We start from the raw sequence: 20,959 nt of genomic DNA on the forward strand, positions 1-20,959 counted from the left end.
CCAGAAAACCACTTCAGTTCAGCTTCCTCTGATGAGAGAAGAGACCAGCTGTTTAGACATTTGATGTCACTTCCTCTTTGTGATGTCCGTTAAAAGAAACAGTATATTGTTTATAGACAAAATATGTTAGTGTGACGGGGCGGTAAATCATTTTTACAAAAAAGTATTATTTGATTAAAAATGAATATGTCATGTAAATAGGGACACTCATATAATCCTCACAATAATAAAGATTTGATAAGAAACATTACATTTATTGGTGATATTTTAGATACAAATGTCAAGTTGTTTCATATGAACATGTGAAAATTGCCATGTTCTCAGGAAAAATGGCTAAAAAATAGTATGTTAGTCTTTGTAAGTAGTATTTTCTCATTTAACATCATGGCAATAGTACTTGACTTAATGGTTTTAAGATTTGGAAACACACTTTTGCACCTTTTTGTGCCATATACATCTCATCTAATGTTGCAGACCCAAATGGCACCTGCTTCACTGAATGATCTATCATCTAGATGGAGATATAGTGGTATAGCTTTATTGCACATCAACTTCTGTAAGTGCATATACGTGTGTATACATGTCTTGCTATGGTTGGGACAAATTTGTGTTTGAAACCATCAGTGTGAGGTTATTGTGGCCAGTCGTGACAGCTTCAAAAGGCTTTTTGAGGGACACCCGCAGTGACCAAGGTCAGTGTCAGGATAAGTCTCTAGACATGAATAAAACTGAAAGTAACGTCTTTTGTACAGATTGAAACGTGAGGAATGAAGTACACGCACAGAGCAGCGGCCACATTCAAAAGTTCTCCAGGGATGTTCAAGTACTTTTAATGTTATCCTCTACCGGCACAATCTTCTGTAATTATGTCATCAGTTCTGCTCTTTTTTAACTTTCTGCATGATATAAAAATATGTTCACCTGGATTTTAAAGTGTGTTTTGTCTATGCTAATCAGCCTGCACGAACTTCGTAATGGGATTGGTCGGAGGAGAGAGGAGGAGCCTCCAACTCCACAGCAGGCTTCTCCTATTGGTGCGGCAATGATCATGTGAGTCCTCACTGCAGCTGCAACCGTTTAAGCATCAGAGGAAGAGAGTTTAAGAGCCCGGCCACACATCATTAGTGGCGGCTGACATGATAGGCAGCTCGCCTCTACCGCCTTTGTGGACATTTGTGTGTAATTTGTGATTTGGTTTTAGATGCTGGTAGTGATTGTTGGGGACTGGACTAGGTTTAAAATTCTGATTGTTAACACCTGGTTTTATGTTGCTTCTCCTTTCCCCTAGCTGGATCATAACCTAAAGACTGGGAAGACGTTGTGCCATGACTACTTTTATATGCGGACGCTGTGAACTGAAACCTGGCTCTGTGAGCAGTCAGTAAGTGAAATACTCCGTAAGTAAAATTTCCCGGGCTGTTTTATCTTCTTTTCTTGCAGAAATCAACTGCCTGATACTGGATGTAAGTCCCACAGTGTCGGAGGTTTTCCTTTCTCAGCAAAGTGGTTCTACAAAGGGTTTATATCTTGATGCTTCATGTGAACAGTGCCACATCTACTGGCCTGAATGCAAAATGGGCAAAATACAAATGTTTGTACATCACAAATTGAATGTAAGTATAAGGGAAAAGCATGATTGTATTTTATATTCCAAGCATAGATTTATATACTGTCAAAGCAAATCAAAATGTTTTGTATGCATCAAATGTGTCAATATCGTTCAAGTTAAGCTCAATGTCTTTGTTTTAACTTAAGTGTCAAAACTAAGTTAGTTTGCAATGTGGGCAAAGAACATGTAGCTTTACTTTTAAATTGCCAGAACATTAATTTAAAAAGTTGAAAATGAATTAACACTATCAACAGTGTGTGAAGCAGCCACAGTGACGATGTTATGATCAAGACCTCCATCTGTTCTTTTTCAGTTATCTACTGAAATGAGCATGGTAACCAGCCAGCACCGACCTTCCCTGTGTTGTGATACCATTTTGTGACACTAGAGGCTGTGTGAGTCGGTGGCGCGTCAAGTCTGCCCTCAGTCCCACGAAGAACAACTTCCAGGAAAAGCGTGAAGTTAGCATCACAGAAACGCAGGAATGGCTGAACCTCCTAAAAGGTAATACTCATCTGTATCCCGCAGGACCGCTCCCGACAAGAAACCACGTTCAACAGCAAAGAAAAGAAGCAACACGAGTAAATCTCGATGTGGCTTTCCACCGCTGGAGACGGCTCCTGAGAGGAAAGAGATGTGGTTTGATGCCGAGCTCGCAACTTTCCTGTTAGCCAGGTGAGTAGCATCAAGGTTGGCTCTTTAGCTAAAAGTGTAATCAGTGCAACGACTGACAAACATTTCAGGTGGTAATATTGACGTTGTCGACAGATTTTTTTTTAGCGGTTGTAACTGATGACTGCAAATTGAGATTTTATGGATCCAGTAGACCGACTGAATACACATCGATCGGTTCAACATGTTGTAACCACTTAACATTACTGTTACTCCGGAGATTTCAGTATACCTGTCTTCATCAGGACCTGAACCAGTACAGATGCAATACCACCTCCACCTGTCTCACCAACGGCAGAGAGTCCAGACACAGTGAGGAGGATCAAGGTGAGTAACATGCTATCATTCACTTTTAAAAGTAAGACTTGTTTATACCACTGATTAAATCAGACCCCCAGTGTATACATGTCCATACCGTTGATTCTTAATAAATGAATGAATGAATATACCACTGACTATATTGGTTATGTATTTAACAGTATATCCATATTTGTACTACTGAATATGTTTATGTTGGTTATATTGTGTGTGTGTGTGTGTGTGTATATTGAATTCTTATCATACTTCTCGTTGTTTACCCTTCATTTACATTTCATAATATTCATACTGTTACTAGTGTTCACATTGTATATATCTTGTGTGTTTTTGTGTATATATATTCTTGCATATTCATCTCTGCTCACAATTTATTATACTCACACAACAGATTTAACATGTTTGAATATAAAGAACTTGTATGATCTAAAGGAATTGTCCGATCACATGTTTGTCTATATCAGGACCAGAAGTCCAGTCTAATCATGACCAATGATGGACCAGCACCAGCCTTTTCTTCTGCGTCTGGCCTCATCAATCAACAACCACATTACAGTAACACCTTAAGGTATTATCCCTGCACATAACAGATTTTGTCTATACTGTGATCTTCTGCACATCCCCTAATCAATACCTTTTGCACATTTTGCCCAGCAGGAGTTTTGTCTAAAACACCTTTGTACATAGTTGTGTGGTATTGTTTTTATACATGGATATTTTGACTGTTGCAGTATTTTACTTTTTATTTTCTATGAATACGTTAATTGGATACTACACCAAGTCACATATCTTGCAAGTGAAAACCTACCTGGCAATAAACCTTATTTTCTGAGTCTGCCTTTGTGATGTCATCATCATTCCTTCCTCATGCTGCTATAGCCTGCCAAGGCCCATACATTTGCCATGCTGTATTCCCTTGCTGTCATAAATCTGCAAGTGTATGAGGGTTACAAGTATTTTGATCCTGTTTTCACACCTCCAATTTAGATTCTACTTGTAACCTCAGTGTCACACACTTGCAGGAATTTTGAGCACCAAGTTTTAGTTTTGTGCTTTGCATGTGACACAGAAGCTGTTCCTTTTCCAGTGTCTTTGAGTTGCCTCACCACTGTTTGTTTGTTTGTTTGTTATTTATATATATATATATATATATGAATCTCTTCTACAACTTCTTCACACGTATCATTTGTTCAGATTTGGTCTTGTTTTTATTACAGTATATGCTAAATAAGGTTTAAATGGTTGGTTGATACATCTTTTATGTTCTGAAGTCCTTAGAATGCTTCAAAAACATTTCATAGTGAAAAGAGGAGCTGCTTGACATGTCCTTATTTGTGTTTTCACAGGGATGGCAGAATCCACCTCAAGCCAGAGAAGGTAAGTCTGTTAAAAGCAGTTTGTGTTTTTTGTAATTGCATTTCCATACAGATCATAGTTAAACGTTTAAGATGAGTTAAAATGATACTCTGTTTATTACATTTAAGTTGTGGCTGTATGGAATGCATCAGAAAACAATGTGAATGTGATTAATATTTGGTTTGAATATTACAATTAAAATAGTTGTTTGGAAACTTGCTGTGTCTGATTTGTTAAGGAACTTATTGTGATGGAGTTATGAGGAAATACTCAGTAACAACTGTTTATCACTTTACCGACCAAAGCTCTACAAACAGTAAACTACCATGTAAATAGTAAGGTGAAACATAGCGTGCTTTAGGCTGAGATGTGTATTAGTTAGCAGATGTTTTTAAACATTGTTGGTTGTAACTATACATGTACCTAGGCTCAAATTAGGGTCAAAATGATTTTGAGCTTGTAAAGTGATGTTCACAAATAATTCCAGTGTTTGTAGTTGTAAATCAAATGTTGTAAACCTGTAAAATAAATCTGCTTGAGAAATGCAAGTTTGTGTATGTGAAACAATTGCACTTGTGTCAAAGAGATTGTATTTGAAAGTCTGAATCAAAACTCCACAAATGATCAGTGTTGAGGTTGAACAAAGACACTGTAAAAGAAATGGATTTGTCAACATCTGTGTTGTGATACAGAGCAGAAAACTTTAAAACTCTTCCCACAGTGTGACACTGAAGTGACAAGGATCAAACTTTGTACTTGTCAGTGTCACACACTGGGAATCTTGCACACTGAGTTTTAGTTTTCTACTCTTTCTCTCTGTACACAGATGTCCACAAAAGAATTTCTTCTTTCCTAGTGTCTTTGTTTAACCCCACCACTGATGATTAGTTCAGTTTTGATTGAGACTTTAAAGAATTAGAAATCTCTATGCCACAAGCAAAATTTTGTTTCATATGCATAAACTTGAATTTCTCATGTAGATTTATTTTCCAGGTTTACAAAGTTTGATTTCCAGCTACAAATATTGGAATTATTTGTAAACATTACTTTATAAGCTCAAAATCATTTTGAGCCTAATTTGAACCGGTGGCTAAGTCGGGGGCTAAGTCGGGGGCTAAGTCGGGGGCTAAGTCGGGGGCTACGTTCGGGGGCTTAAGTCGGGGGCTAAGTCGGGGGCTAAGCTCGCGGGCTCTAAGTCGGGGGCTAAGTCGGGGGCTAAGTCGGGGGCTAAGTTCGGGGGCTAAGTTCGGGGGCTAAGTCGGGGGCTAAGTTCGCGGGCTAACGTTCGGGGCTAAGTCGGGGGCTAAGTCGGGGGCTAAGTCCGTCCATTTCAGGCAATGCCTGTGCTGGGGGGGCGCGAGCTAGCTCGCCGGGCGGCTAGCTCTGCTTGCTGGGCGCAATGCCTGTGCTGGGTGGGGCGCGAGCCTAGCCGCCGGGCGGCTAGCTCTGCTTGCTGGCGGCAATGCCTGTGCTGGGGGGGGCCGCGAGCTAGCCGCCGGGCGGCTAGCTCTGCTTGCTGGGCGCAATGTCCTGTGCTGGGGGGGCGCCGAGCTAGCCGCCGGGCGCTAGCTCTGCTTGCTGGGGGCGCATATGCCTGTGCTGGGGGGGCGCGAGCTAGCCGCCGGCGGCTAGCTCTGCTTGCTGGGCGCAATGCCTGTGCTGGGGGGGGCGCGGAGCTAGCCGCCGGGCGCGCTAGCTCTGCTTGCTGGGCGCAATGCCTGTGCTGGGGGGGCGCGAGCTAGCCGCCGGGCGGCTAGCTCTGCTTGCTGGGCGCAATGCCTGTGCTGTGGGGGGGCGCGAGCTAGCCGCCGGGCGGCTAGCTCTGCTTGCTGGGCGCAAATGCCTGTGCTGGGGGGGGCGCGAGCTAGCCGCCGGGCGGCTAGCTCTGCTTGCTGGGCGCAATGCCTGTGCTGCGGGGGGCGCGAGCTAGCCGCCGGGGGCTAGCTCTGCTTGCTGGGCGCAATGCCTGTGCTGGGGGGCGCGGAGAGCTAGCCGCCGGGCGGCTAGCCTGCTTGCTGGGCGCCAATGCCTGTGGCTGGGGGGGGCCGCGACGCTACGCGCCGTTTTTGTTACGCATTAAGCACTATCTAGCATTAGCAATTTTTTTAAATTGATTTCTTTATTTGATGACAACACTTGTGACAAGTAAGAACGTGGGGTGGGGGCTAGCTTGCTAGCATTAGCAGCTAGCATTAGCATTTTTTTTATTGATTCTTTATTGATAAAAAAACATGGACAAGCAGAACGTGGGGTGGGGGCTAGCTTGTTAGCATTAGCAGCTAGCATTAGCATTAGCATTTTTTTTAATTGATTCTTTATTGATGAAAAAACATGGACAAACAGAACGTGGGGTGGGGGCTAGCTTGCTAGCATTAGCAGCTAGCATTAGCATTTGCATTTTTTTTTTATTGATTCTTTATGGATGAAAAAACATGGACAAGCAGAACGTGGGGTGGGGGCTAGCTTGCTAGCATTAGCAGCTAGCATTAGCATTAGCATTTTTTTTATTCTCTATAGCATTTTCTTGACCATGTAACCAGGCATGCTGTAGAGGAAAAGAGCCAGCATGGCCAGCAGCAGGAGAGCAGTGACAATTTTGATGGCCAGCCACTTGTACTGGTTGCAGACCAAGTGTTTTATGGCTTTGAAGGGAGTGAGGAACCACAGAAGGCTGGTGTCTGGGCGGCTGGAGGGACAGAAACACACGTGTTCAGTAATATAGACTTTAAGCACAATGGACCGTTTAACCGTCGGGTCGTTTCCTAAGTCAAATTTAAATGTAAATATAGCTGATACTACTGGAACATAAGGTAAAGCTAAAGGCAAGCCAGAATAACAATTAACAGTATCTTAGATGATTCTAAGCAGAAATACACAAAAGATAAGAAGAAAGAGCAACTTACCATGTAAAAAAAGATCTTAGGTAAAAGTCCAGAACTTGGTTGAAGTAAATCCGTATAAATGTCTTTCCTCATTTCATGAAATTGCTTTTGCTTATTGTTTTTTTATGTAGAATGTATCTTTCTTTATGCTTTTTTATGTATGTTAAAGATTTCATGTTTTATGTTTATGACAGATTTATATTTTTATTTATTCATTTATTTATTATAATTTTATTTATCATGATATTTATTTAATTTTTTTAACTTTGCAGGAGGTATTACGGTTCTTCTTAGTTCAGTGCAACCCAGAGGTGGGTAGTAACGCGCTACATTTACTCCGTTACATTTACTTCAGTAACTTTTGGGATAAATTGTACTTCTAACAGTAGTTTTAATGCAACATACTTTTTACTTTTACTTGAGTATATTTGTGAAGAAGAAGCTCTACTTTTACTCCGTTCCATTTATCTACATTACGCTCGCTACTCGCTACATATTTTTATCGATCTGTTAATCCACGCTTTGTTTGTTTTGGTTTGTCAGAGACCTCCAAAGTAGGATCCATCGCATGACTGCGTTTCACCAATCAAATGCAGTCACTGGTGACGTTTGACTCCGTTTCACCAATCAAACAGAGCCAGGCGGTCACATGCACACGAACTTTCAGCGTCAAACACCAGCAGCAAAGAAGCAGAACACAATGGCAACAATGAGCGCTTCGCGACAATTTTAATGTATTATTATTTAATTTATCATTGTTTTAGTTGCTTAAGAGATATTCTTGGCTATGAATTTGTTCATTGCTATTTTTATGTTTTTGTGCATTATTTGTTGCTGTCATCATTAAACGAACACGGTTACTCATCAGTTACTCAGTACTTGAGTAGTTTTTTCACAACATACTTTTTACTTTTACTCAAGTAAATATTTTGGTGACTACTCTTTACTTTTACTTGAGTAATAAAATTCTAAAGTAGCAGTACTCTTACTTGAGTACAATTTCTGGCTACTCTACCCACCTCTGAGTATCTCAGAATTATCCCTAAAAATCGTAGAAGTACATCACTTGATTCAATGCACTTTGATACTTTCCTGAACATTCTGTTCCTATGGCAACCTCTACTGGCACATTTCTTTCGCAGTTAACTGACATTGCTACATCCACCATTTTGTCTGAAGTTTGACAAAGCAAATATTGACAGGGGCCTTTTACCTACTCATCAAACGCCCGTGTTGGAGTAATATTTGTGAGTACCCTTTTTATTACAGTTGTTTTGTGGTTGCTCATGTAAATTTTATTACAGTTTAGTTTCTGTATCAACTTACTTTTGCTAACCAAGCTAGCCACTAGCTATATATTTGCTGCAGTGGCTGTATGTGTTGCTAATACTAACTAGCTGCTAATTGTGTTGCTCTGTGTATGTTAATTAGATTCATAACTATGCAGTACTTCCGTTGTATACTTATTGATTTGTCACTAGTGATACTTTCGTTGCTCACTTACGTCCAGTGTAGTTCCAATGGTGTCATTAAAATGGGTTGATCCCCACTAAGTAGTTCTTCAAGAGTGTAGTTACCCTCAGTAACTGCCAGGTGTAACCACTGCATTGCTAACTTAATCAACTAACAAAACTAACGTTTGCTTTCTAAATACAAGACGGTTGACATGTGCGGGCAACTTGTCGGGAGCACCTGGACATTTCCTGGTGGCCTAAGGATCGTCTAATGAATTGATGCACCTCTCAGAACCCATCCAGACTCAAGACGCACCCAGCAACCGTCTACTTACTTTTCCCCTAATAAAATTTTAGACAAAGGAGGGTCTTCATTGTCTTCGGAACAGGAAAGGTGGAGCAGAGAGGGACAGAACAAAAAAGAGAGAAGCCCTTGACACAGTAAGGCATACACACACGCGACATACACAGTTAATGTTCAAATTGATTGAAAATGTGTGTGTTAATTTTTTATTCTTTTGAATTGATATGCTGGAATATAAAGATAATCATGAGAACATTTAATCTAACTCTGTATCTCATTCCATTTTAAATTGTGTAGGCTAATTGTTTCGTGTGTCTAGCCTTGCTATAATTGGTGTAGCACACCATGAAAACTCAGTATTCAGATAAGCGACTTGTTGCTCAGGCCTAAATTTTTGTATTTTGTGGTCTGGATAGCTTTCCTCCCAGATGAACATAGGGGCCAAATTTAACTGGTATCTGTTCAATTAACAAGTAGGGTTTTGCTTCAAATTTAGTAATCTGGCTGTTTGAGTGAACAGGGTGGTCTGGGAAGAAGACATTTCCTGGCCTGAATTATTGTTTCAGTCTGCCCCCGACGGTCCATATATCTGACCTAAAGCATGATAAATTCAAATTCACAAAAAAATAAAAAATAAAACCATTATATCAAGTTAATATGATGTCAGGTTAGTTTTAATCGGGTATTTCACATTCAATTTCAATGGTATGTATACTGACAGTGTTAATCCTATATACGTTCACTATTGCAGCAATATCATGAAGTTTTAGTTATGAGAGCATGCGATGTGCTTATTACGGTACAACACTGAACAGAACAATTCTCTGCCACTTTTTTTCTCCAAGTGAGGAAATGGAATATTATAGTTCACATAATCAGGTTGAAATTCATATACATTTTTAAGCACTTCAAGATCCAATTGTCAATAAAGCGTATGTATTACTTAAAAAAATGATAAAAACAATTGAAATTATCAGAGTTATCATATTGATATTTATAGAGTGTTGATTGATTCTTAACTCAGGCATTGTGGAGCATGAAAGAAAACATTTCACCTTAAAAAAAAAAAAAAAAAAAACTTCATGAAGTCAGCCAGAACGTATGTAACTTTGCAAAAATTAGAACAGAGGTTACATGACCTTCGAAATGAGCCACAACTTGTGTGCACCAATACAAAACAAATAGCACTTCACCTCATGACGACAACACCAACTGAGAAGTGTTTCTCTGTTCATATTGATAAGGGATATGAGCAGTCTTCCAGATACACACTGAAATCCAGGTCGGCGCTCTAGGTACAGCAGGCTGAACCCAGATCAACTGCAGTGTCCAGTGAACAGTTAGTGTCTGGCGTTAGAAATTGTAGCAGTCAAGTCAACACTCAGAGTGGTTCTGTAGGTAATGGTTAAGTTAAGAGTTTATCAGTTTGTTAGGTGGATCTGGCCTCCTGAGTTTAAACATTATTTCCAGAGTTCATCTTGGCCATCTTCTGCTGAAGGATCTTGATCTCCAGGCTGAGCTTCTCCCTCTCCAGCAGCAGGTTTCCTCTCTTCAACTCCAGGAGATCCTCGTCCATTGCCAAGAGCCTCTGTGGTATCGGCTGAGCCTGCTGCTGCGTATTTAGACCTGCACAGGAAAAACCCATGATTCACTCAATCCTGCAGCTACAGGCAGCTACAGGTGAGGAAGGCTGAGTTTTAAACAAATGGTTGAGTAGTTTTAAAAACCCAATCTTTATTTAACAATAACTAAACATTTATTTTACAGTTATCATTAATAGCAGTAGTAGTAGTATAACAATAAGTATGTGAATATAATCATGCTGGTTACCATCCTCTTCATCGGTTATCTTAGTTATGGACTTCAGCTCCACCTCCACAGGGTAATGGTCGCTCACTTTCAGAGCCTGGAAGATAAATTATTTATTAATTGACAATCACTGTGTGAGCTATTATGCACTTCTGGATAAGTGTAAACCAAGTAATATCGGGTTCACTAGTAACTTATTTCAGTAATTTGTATCCATATAAATCCATTATGAACCAAACTTATAATTCTATTTCTGGGAAATATAGATGCAACATTGCACATCATTTATTTTTTCAACAAAATAATTATATGAAAATGAAGACTGATTGGATTTCCTCTAGCACCACCTTGAGGCCAAAATGCAAACTTTGCACCCATGAGTATTCAATGGCTGGATTGCCATGAAATCGCATCGCTGCATCGGTCAAATAATCCACAAAGGTTTTACAGAGGACCTGTCATTCTCTTCACCGGTCCTCTCTGTGTGCCTGTCACTGAGAGCATGCTGCTTGCATGTATACAAGAAGAAACTGTTTGAATTAAGACAAAGGCTCTAAGGCACAACAACTGACCTGCTCCTCACTAAGTCCATATGCCTTCTGGAAGTTGAAGGGTTTGGCAGAGTTTGGTACGACAGCCTGGAGCATGTCGTCCCCGTAGACGACGATCCTGAACAAAGACATTCAGCATGTAATTCACAGTCAGTCACAATATATTTATATTGACGACAAAAATAAAACAAACACAAATTTAGAAACACAATAGTGTAAAGCGTAAAATACTATTAAGATATGTAATGTAATAAACTTTTTTGCAAAGAGGTGCATGAAAAGATTGAGGCCACTCTCCTCTCTCTCATCAAATTAATATCGTATCTTAGCATAAACTCTGTTGACAGGGAAAGCCTAGTTCTCATCTGTGTCCAGTCTTTGTGTTAGGCTGTGCAAAATGACTCCTCACTTCATTTTTAACAGCTAGATATTGAAGTATTATCAGTGTACTTGTCTAAATGTACACAAGTGTACCTCCCAGAATGTTGGTGTGAATGGGTGTGTCTTTATCAGTAGTTTAAGAGATTCAAGATTAAGATATTAATAGCCTATGATTAATCTTAAAAAAGGTATTAAACAATACGATAAATTGTTACAGTTGTTGTAAGTTGTTATAACCTAATAAAGCCATTATAAAGTTATTATAATGTGGTAGTGGTATTATAGAGGTAGCGCTAATTTGAACTACTTATAATACATAGACAGTTTATAACATCCTATTTATTCCATTCTGTTTGTTTGTGTTACCTGTCGTATGTGTGGTTGTTTCCGGTGCTGGCCGTGGTGTCGACATCATCTCCAATCAGCCAGTGGAAGTTCTTGTTGCTACGGATACTGATGTCCTTCATCTCTTTCTTGGAGACGTACGAGCCATCGGCATTGAAGTCGCCCAGGATCATCACGTTCTGGAGCAGAGAGGAGGCAGAGCAGCAGCACCAAGTGTCAACAACAGTCTGCGTCTCTAACAGGTGAAGTAGTCTGTGGGGTTCTTATCTGACTCTGGGTAAAACAACAAACACCTTTATTTCTCATAATGTTGGATTGTGCTTTTGATGAGTTCCTGCGCTACCATGTCTGAAGAAAAAATACAGTCTTGAATGGAGTTTTAAACAGTTTTTCAGCATAATATTATTTCCACAGCCTTTCTGTTGGATCAGTGATTCCCTTTCCTTTTTTTGTTACGGTACAAAAAGGTGGGTGTTGTTGAATAGCTGCCAATAACATAGAAGAATTTCCACAACAGTTGAGGTCTGGTTTGGTTTTTAGTGGCAGAAGCTGAATGTTTCAACCATTTATTCATAACTTTTAGCAGTTTCAAACATTTGATCACCAATAGTCTAATTTTAGCTTCTATCGTTTTCGACTGTATTTCCAAAACTTTTACCTGTGTATGTCAACCATTTTTCCAATACTTTTAACCATTTCAGTATTTATTTTATAGTTAACTATTATGACTTTACTTTTAGCTATCTATTTCAACAATGCATCCAACACTTTTAGCTTTTTTCAGTATTTATCCACTACTTTTAGCCAACAATCCGTTACCATTAGCTAAATCAATTTTTTTCATTATGTTAGATCATGTTTCGTATTGTCACACTGTCTTGTACTGATGTCATGTCCTTACATCAGTCCTCCACTTCTCCTTGACCTGCAGGAAGACATGGTAAAGCTCATCCAGCTCCTTCTCTGAGTCCTCTGGTTTGGTGTGAACTGGGATCATCACAAGGTCCTTCAGCACTATGGTGGGTGCACACACAGACACACAAACACAAACGCACACCTTTACATTCAGTCAGACTAACCCTATCCGACAGGAAGCCCACTGCAGGTATTCTTTCCTGTAAACTAACCCAAACTTAACCCAAAATCCAAACCTGTGCCTGAACCCTAATCTAAAGAGGGGAGAACAGGCAAAGCGTTGTTGCGTTTTCCTGGATATTGATATTTTGATATATTAGGGTTTCTTGTGTGAGTGTCCTCTACCTGTATTGAGGCATCTGAATCGCAGGATGTAGGGATCTCTAGCGAAAACGTCTCCTCCCACAGTCGTCTCATCATCAAACTGATAGGAGCCCACCAAGTCAACCATGTCATCTCTACACACACAAACACACACACAAGTTTAATCGCCACATTATATTTTGATTATGCAGCTTCAGAATGTCCCTTTGATCAGAGATATCTGTAGCTATAAGGATTCTGTTCTTACGAAATGAATGAACTCATCTAGAATGATGTAATGTTTACCAGCTCAAATAATCTTGTAAATATTTATTCAGCTACCTGAACTATGTGAAGTTAGCTAAGCAGCAGCAGTTATTTTAAAACTGACTTTGTAAATATACGCTGAGTGTAAAATGAAATCCTGTTTCAAGTAAACAACACATTGATGAGACACTAAAACAAGGCCAATATCTGATGTTGGTGCATATAGATAAAAAAATACACCTTTTCAGATAGTTGTACTTGAACACATCTCTTTTTCTGTGGCTTCTAGTTAAATGCTCGGTGTTCACTATGTTCTGTATTTTCTATTCTCTTTCTGTATTTCCCCCCCAAAATGGCTAAACCAACTCCCTCTATGTTGTGTAAGGCTCTGCAAAAAGTATATATATATGTTGACTGTTGACAAGATAGTCTAAGAAGTTCCTGTGGACATTTGGATTCTTTTTTTCTGATGCGAAAACCCTGAAACACTGTTATACTGACAAACTGCTGTACAGGCTTTAACCTCTTTATAACTCATAACTGATCTTAGTCTCAGCGGTGAGAACCTGCTGCAGGTGAACTCTCACCTGTACAGGAACATGAACTGCTCCTTGTAGCGCGTTCGACCCAGACGAGTGCTGATCTTCAGAGTGTAGTGATGCCTTTTGTTGGATCTGAGAGACAGAGAGAAAGACAGAAACTGTTGGTATTTAAAAAGGTTTAAAGAGCCTTAGATCAAACATCTTTTCAACGCTGTGTGTATTCTATAGCAGCTGGAAGCATTGTCACAGATGTTCAGAGAAATTCAAAACTATCATACTATTTTTGCCTGACACACACACATACATACACACAAATGAAACACTATTTAGGCATGCTAGCAGCGTGGCTCTAGGGATGGCAATGTTGATGTATCAGTCCATCACTTTGGTCCGAACTGAAATATCTCAGCATCTGTTGGATGGATTGATGTGAAATGTATTTCTGACATTCATGGTCCCCAGAGGATGAATCTTACAGTCTGGTGATCCTTTGACTTTTCTTAAAGCGCCACCATCCATTGTGCTTTTGTTGTAAATATCTCAATGACTCTCACATGGGTTGCCATGAATTTTGGTACAAACATTCATGTTCCCCTTTGGTTGGATTGAAATGACTTTGGTGACCAAAAATTGGTTATCACTGAATACCTGTAAAACTAATGACATTCCCATCAGTGACAGCTGGTACAGTAATATTTCAATATTTATATTATTTTGGTACTGTATAAGATAAGATATAGTTGATGTCAGAATTTCCTTAACATCAGCATGTTAGCGTTGTCATTGCAAGGACGTGAGCATTAAGCTCAAAGGACCAGTGTGTCTAAGTTCTGCCTCAACAAGCTCCCTGAGATTAATGATAATAGTAATAACAGAAACAGACACTTACTTGTTGAGTGCATCCAGGAAGGTTTCTACAGATGTCCCGCTGATGTCCACCACTTCCAGGATCACAATGATGTCATAACGAGACACAATCTGAGGGGCGGAGGGAGAGCGAGTGAGAGACTGACCTTAGTGAGACATCAGTTTACCATGTAAAGTCTGAAATATGGAGGATCAAAGTTTATCAAGAATAAACAAGACTAGGTCGAAAACTAGCACATGACTGGACCGCATCATAGGCTATTTGCATTCTGCCTATATCAGCCTTTCCTTATCGCCTCCTCTCTGTGCTCACATATACAGTATTTTAATACAGCCAAATTTCCAGTACAGCTGTTCTCATTTACATGTTTTTTCTATTTCTCTTAGTGACTGAAACAGCCCATTAAGATTAAATGTTAACCAGCAGTCACTTCCAAGCCATTTCCAAGCTGCTGCTCTGCTGCTGCTTTATAACCACGACATTGTCTGACAACATCACCAAACACATACTGTAAGTTAATGACAACGGCTGTGCTGTAATTTCAGCTACCTATTTGTAAAATGATTACTCAGAGAGAAAGTTAGAAGCTCATTCATATCAACTGCCACTCAGAGAGATCAGAGAGATATCGACTGCTATAAGGTAAAGACCAACCTCACACTCACAGGACAGTACTGTGACTGTCATCTACGGAAAGTCACTTGGGTTTGTCAGAAAAGTCGCTGGATTTGTCACTAGGTGCTTCTTTGAAAAAAAAAAAAAAAGTCTGTCATGGAGTCTGAAAAGTCAGGAAATCTAGTGAAAAAGGCGCTACTATGGCAACACTGCTTGATCGTGCTTAATCATTTTGAAAGAGCAACGACCAATGAGGAAACCAAACTCAGTTAACCCTGTCACTCAGTCAGTCAGTCACAGATATTTGCATAGATAGACCTGGCCCCGCTTGTTGTTGAGTAAGTGAGTAATGTGGAATGAATTTCTCAATGTCTTAATGCGTCTTATATATTCATTCTTTTGTTGTTAATTTATCAATATATTTGACCATTTTAATCATTCAGTTTCCTAAAGGTGAACTAATTAAATGGCTTAGCTGACCAACAAAAATGATAACTTTTCCTCCTGTAAAAAGAAGAAATGATAAGGATAATAAGTGACAGATGTCTCTGTGTGTGTTTTCGTACAGGTTGTTGGTACCTTAGTCAGGATCTTGAGAATATCTGGGTCTGACACTTTGTTTTTTCCAAACTTCTGGATGTTAAAAGATGCTATTTTCATAGTGGCTGCGGAGAGAAAAGAAATGACAGAAATTGAGTGGAAACATTATTGGAATTTTAACAGGTTTGTTTATGTCTGAAAACATGCACAAGTATGTGTGGTATTACTGTATTGTGTATACGTCAAACAAGCTGTTACTGCGTGTGTGTGTGTGCGCGCGCATGCGTGTGCGTGCGTGTCAACAGCAGCTGTAAGTCGTATAACCTAATGACAACTCACCTGAGGCCTGTGTAAGAGATTACAATGAGAACATGCTCATTTAGGTTTAACCACACACTATAAAGATAAAATACTGTTGGCTCTATGTTACATTGGGTCTACAGTCTGTTTTATTCAGTGTGTTTCACCTTAATTTCTTCAGGGAGGAAACAGACATGAACAAACATTTGAAAGAAAAAAACATGGCAGTTCTTCTCAGCTGAAAATAAATATGATAAAATGTGAAGAATTCCCATGACAAATTAATTTGACAATTTTATCATTTCATCAGCACTGTTTTCAGTAATTGTTCAAATAGCTAAATTATCATTAGAAAAGATTTTTGAATGATTAAATGAAAACATTTTACAATAAGCCACAGGAACATAACAAACCCACATAAGTAGTTAACCTTTAAATCATGTCTTGGTTGTGGTTTTATCGATTTTATAAAAAAGAAACCCCCCCCATTGAGTCCACATTGGCCACAGTATTTGCACTTAAGTCGCAAAAAACAGACATTAATTGCGGAGCTCTTCAGGCTTTTTTTGTTAGTTCTTGTTAATGTCATGAGCTGTTTTTAGATTCCTCCTAAACTCACTCCAGATGAGCTCAATTTTCAACAAAAACTCTCTGAGGAAAAACATGTCAGACTTGTTCTAACAGGTTTAGTCACAACACCTTTAAGACGCCCCCTCCCAAATCCTCTTGTCTCCACTGATGTGACTGAGCATACCTACAGCAAACCTGTACATCAACACATGACATGCTCTTTGTTGGGGTATACGCAAAGACATGTAGGCCTACGAATATAACTAACAGACAGTCAGTAATGAAACGGGTCCGTTTTTCCCGCAGTGTGTAGCTCATAACCCGCTGCTACTGATTAAAGTAAACTTTGAGATCTTGACTATAGAATCAAAACATTTGATCAGCTGATAAAATATGATGCAGCTGTAACTTTACAATGTGGATTACAGATCAATGTACCTGTATTAATATACCAATAATTTAATGTACATTATAGGATAACACTCCAAAAGACATTCTGTATAATAACCTCTTTTACTCTTGATAATTGAAATGCTTGCTGTAATAATTGTAAGTTAAAACTGAAAATGTGACTGAAAAAACACTGAATTAAAGACTATTATCGAGCATTTTACACTCTTTTATTGCTACTTTTACTGCAGTAATTACCTAAAACGTATGATAATGAGACACAACCCTCATGTTGACAGAAAAGCTGACAGACTGCTCTTACCTGTTTACATTTTTAATTAATTAGCTTCACATCTGTTCAGATCTACTAAGGATATGAATAATAAACAGGAAATTAATAAAGCAAGGGAACATCTATAGAGCTGAAACAATAGGTTGATTGACAGAAGATGAATTTTGATAATTTGATAATTTAAGTGACTTAAAGCAAAACTGCCAAAAAAAAAAATCCTCTGGTTCAGCTTGACAAACATGAATATTTGTAACTTAATAATATTTTTAAAAAATACATAATATTTAATCTTCTATAATAGTAAATTAAATATCTATAAGACCAGCAGTTTGAAGACATCACCTTGGGCTCTAGGAAATTGTAATGATCATTTCTCATGATTTTCTGAAATTTCATTGACCGAATTGATTAATTGAGGTAATAATTAGCAGATGAATTGATAATGAAAGTAACTGTTAGTTGCAGCCCTGTTTCTATTCGGCCATTCATACAGAGAATCATGAGGATGGGGGTGTTGCTGTTTGTTTTTCCTGCTCTGTTGTCTCTCATTGGTTACTCCCTGTGGTTGGACAGGTGACACATGAAATGCAACCAAAACCCATGGCAGCTGTGTGTGTGTGTGTGTGTGTGTGTGTGTGTGTGTCTGGTGGAGGTTGTCCAACTAGTCTGAATTTTTGTCGTTCTTCAGCCTGGTAATGAGTAGATACTGTACCTGATAACAGTCACAATGTGCCAACACACACACACACACACACACACACTAAAACATGGGACTGTAAACACTGGAATCAGATGTCAGTGTTGCCCTGACAAGTTTTACCTCTTAAGACTTTTACACTGTTGCTGCAATTTGTTTCAGCAGTTAATTCTCATTCAAGTGATAACCTGTCTGCTCTCACTATCGACTGTAAAATAATTAAAAGATGAAAAGAAATGAACTTTAGCTGAACTTTAACTCTAGCTTAAACCCTTGCCTCCCAAAATGTTTTGACTTGGCTTGACTCAATAGTTTGGTTTAGGCGCAGAGCAACTTGGTAATGGTTAGGGAAGGATCATAGTTTGGCATAAAAGAAACCAAAATTGACTTTTGAATTTGAATGGCCAATACAGGTTAAACAGAAGTTGTTCTTAGGCATTCTCACATATTTCAGTCTCTATATCCAGCACTGTCGTCAGATCCTGGGCCCTATTAGGGAAACTTCCTAAATTGCCGATCCTATCTTTAGTGTTTGGTTAAGATAGGATGGTACAGTATGGTAATTAGGGTTAGGACTTGATTTAGGAGAAAAAGCCATGACAGATGAATAGCTCCTAAGTCAATGTTCTTATCCTAACTGAGGATAGGAAGAGTGTTTTGCACAAGCTTCCTAACTTCCCAAAAAATTAACCATCTATGACATGACAACCATCAATCTGTCCTTTTCCACCATAGCGAACTTTTTAAATCCATATAGTTGCTCTTTTATTGCTTTTACACAACCAACGAAATGTCAACAGGATGAGCTTATTCATTGAGAGACTCATGACAGACCTCAACGATGTGTTGCGGTTTGATAACAAAACACTCGTTAATAGATACAAGCTATTTTAACCCACTCTCGCTCTTATCTCCTGGGTTAACGTCGTTGTAAATTTCCCCAAAAAAATATCTTCGGATTCTGCAGCTGCAACTAACACTCCTAACTCCTCTGTCTTGAAGTTAAGTGTCCATTGTTGTTTTAGGTCCATTTCTTGTAGGTATCAATGAGAAGGTAGGTGGTAGAGACCAAAATCAGAGCTAAAAGATAGTGATTATTAGATTTATATTAAGTAGCTGGACACAAACATGACTCCAAATGAATGATAATGTTGCTCCGAAACTGCTTGGTGTGAAAATAAGCAACTATTTGTTAATACGTTTGCAATATCTGTTGCCTCTAAGTGGCCAAAAAATCAGTTCAGTTAGCAGGAGTAGGTTTTGGTTAAGAGAAGAGTCTGAGGATCTGAGACTGAGATGTCCTAAAACTGCCAACAAACAGAAAAAAGTATCAAGTATCAACATGGCCGGGCCTTCTTCTCTGGCATCTCCCTCAGGACAAACTTTGAAGTTTTTGTGCCACAGTACATGAAGGATCTAAGAATAGCAAATCTGTCTCTCCATTTTTAACCCATCCAATAATTTTTTTTTTCAGTTGAATAGTAAATATATGATCTTATCATCACTAGTGAACCAGTGTGTGAAAGCACAAATATTTGAACAAAAGAAACAGTGTATACATCCAGCAGCTGGCTGGGGGCTTCAAGTTTCACTGTTACTATATGTCTTTGTTTACTGTCGACCACATCCTGCAGCTGAACACTAAAGCCAAAAGGTGAAAAAAAACTCAAATCCCTTACATTAGTAAAAGTAGCAAACACAGACATGATGTGCAGTAAAAGTTGGTAAAATCAAAAAAATACCAGTCCCTGCGATCGATTTTAGTAAGTTAAATTAAAGATTTGAGTTCCTCTTCTGCCAAAAACATAGCAAGAAATGATCAGCAATACGTCAGATCTCTACTTGAATGACTCGACTATGACATTCCACCTGTAGTTTTAGGCGTAGAGATGGAGGAAGGCTGTTTCTTTTGTCTAAAGACAGGTAAAGCCTTTCAGGTATTTCACAGAGCAAGGAATACCAGACAAACAAACAAGCTGTTTCTCACCTGAGCGAAGAGTCTGACAGGGACTTGGATCAGATCTGTTTGTTCCCAGTGAGGTTTAAATAAAGTGAAGAACAAGAAGGAAAACCTTGTGGACTTCACAATGGAAAAAAAATTCCTGGGTCTGTAGTTGGTGCTTGGGCAAGCAGTATATAGAGGGTGACCACGGGCAATGCGATTGGTCGGGAGCCAACCAATAGTGGGGGCTGGACATAGACAGACAAACAAAACAAGTATCCCGCCCTGAATAATTTGTTCCTGCTGTTAGGTGTAAAAACGTGTGTGCGTGCGTGCATGTGTGCGTGCGTGCGTGCGTGCGTGCGTGCGTGCGTGCGTGCGTGCGTGCGTGCGTGCGTGAGCATATTTTTAGAGGGACCTGTATGCTTGACTGATGCTAATGGAGGGTATTATAAACACTTAAGTGTCAGACTGTCAGTCTGAACATTTTTTTCATCCGGTCTTTATGTTCTGAAAAGCAGACCATAAACAGGAGCTTTGAAGTGTGTGTGTGTGTGTGTGTGTGTGTGTGTGTGTGTGTGTGTGTGTGTGTGTGTGTGTGTGTGTGTGTGCGTGCGTGCGTGGGAGAGAGAGGGAGGGAGGATGTTGTCTGCCCTCAGTTGCTCAGCAGCAACTCTACAGAGATGTGACATGGCACACCCACAGGAAATTGTTTACCCCCCAGAATACCATATATACTATACAATCCAAACCACAGTAGCTCAAGTATATAGTAGATGTATACTGTACATATATACTAACACAATACTACAGTAACAGGTGATTCTATTAATTTCTCCATCCCATTTATTTGAAACAACAGAAACACGTCTCTGTATAATGCAATACAGTTCACCAGCAGAGTGTACATGTAAAATGACTCTTCACGTGGGAGCAGACTTACACTGACATCAATAAAACTTTAATGTAAGTATATTCACTGCTTAGTACTAGCTACTGCCCGGTGCTGTGATGGTTTGTTTTCTACACGAGTGCGAGTT

General features: G+C 39.3%; 1 protein-coding gene across 2 annotated transcripts; it reads right to left on the reverse strand.

The window, feature by feature from the left end:
• Positions 1-9,250: 9,250 nt before the first annotated feature.
• On the reverse strand, positions 9,251-20,092 carry LOC111219516 (deoxyribonuclease gamma-like). 2 transcript variants are annotated; one of them, XM_022742213.1, is made up of 10 exons: positions 19,965-20,092; positions 15,768-15,853; positions 14,595-14,683; positions 13,751-13,837; positions 12,939-13,051; positions 12,580-12,692; positions 11,700-11,857; positions 10,974-11,070; positions 10,423-10,498; positions 9,251-10,218 (listed from the first exon to the last, which is right to left on the reverse strand). In XM_022742213.1, the coding sequence occupies exons 2-10, from the start codon at positions 15,846-15,848 to the stop codon at positions 10,046-10,048; spliced, it is 987 nt and encodes a 328-aa protein (XP_022597934.1). In that variant the 5' UTR covers positions 15,849-15,853; positions 19,965-20,092; the 3' UTR covers positions 9,251-10,045. The 2 variants fall into 2 exon arrangements, with proteins under 2 accessions (XP_022597934.1, XP_022597935.1); XM_022742214.1 differs by having other exon boundaries at positions 10,142-10,282.
• Between the last annotated feature and the right edge of the window lie 867 nt (positions 20,093-20,959).

Source organism: Seriola dumerili, unplaced genomic scaffold, assembly GCF_002260705.1.
Source record: "Seriola dumerili isolate Sdu_G_001 unplaced genomic scaffold, Sdu_1.0 BDQW01000066.1, whole genome shotgun sequence".
Lineage (NCBI taxonomy): Eukaryota > Metazoa > Chordata > Actinopteri > Carangiformes > Carangidae > Seriola > Seriola dumerili.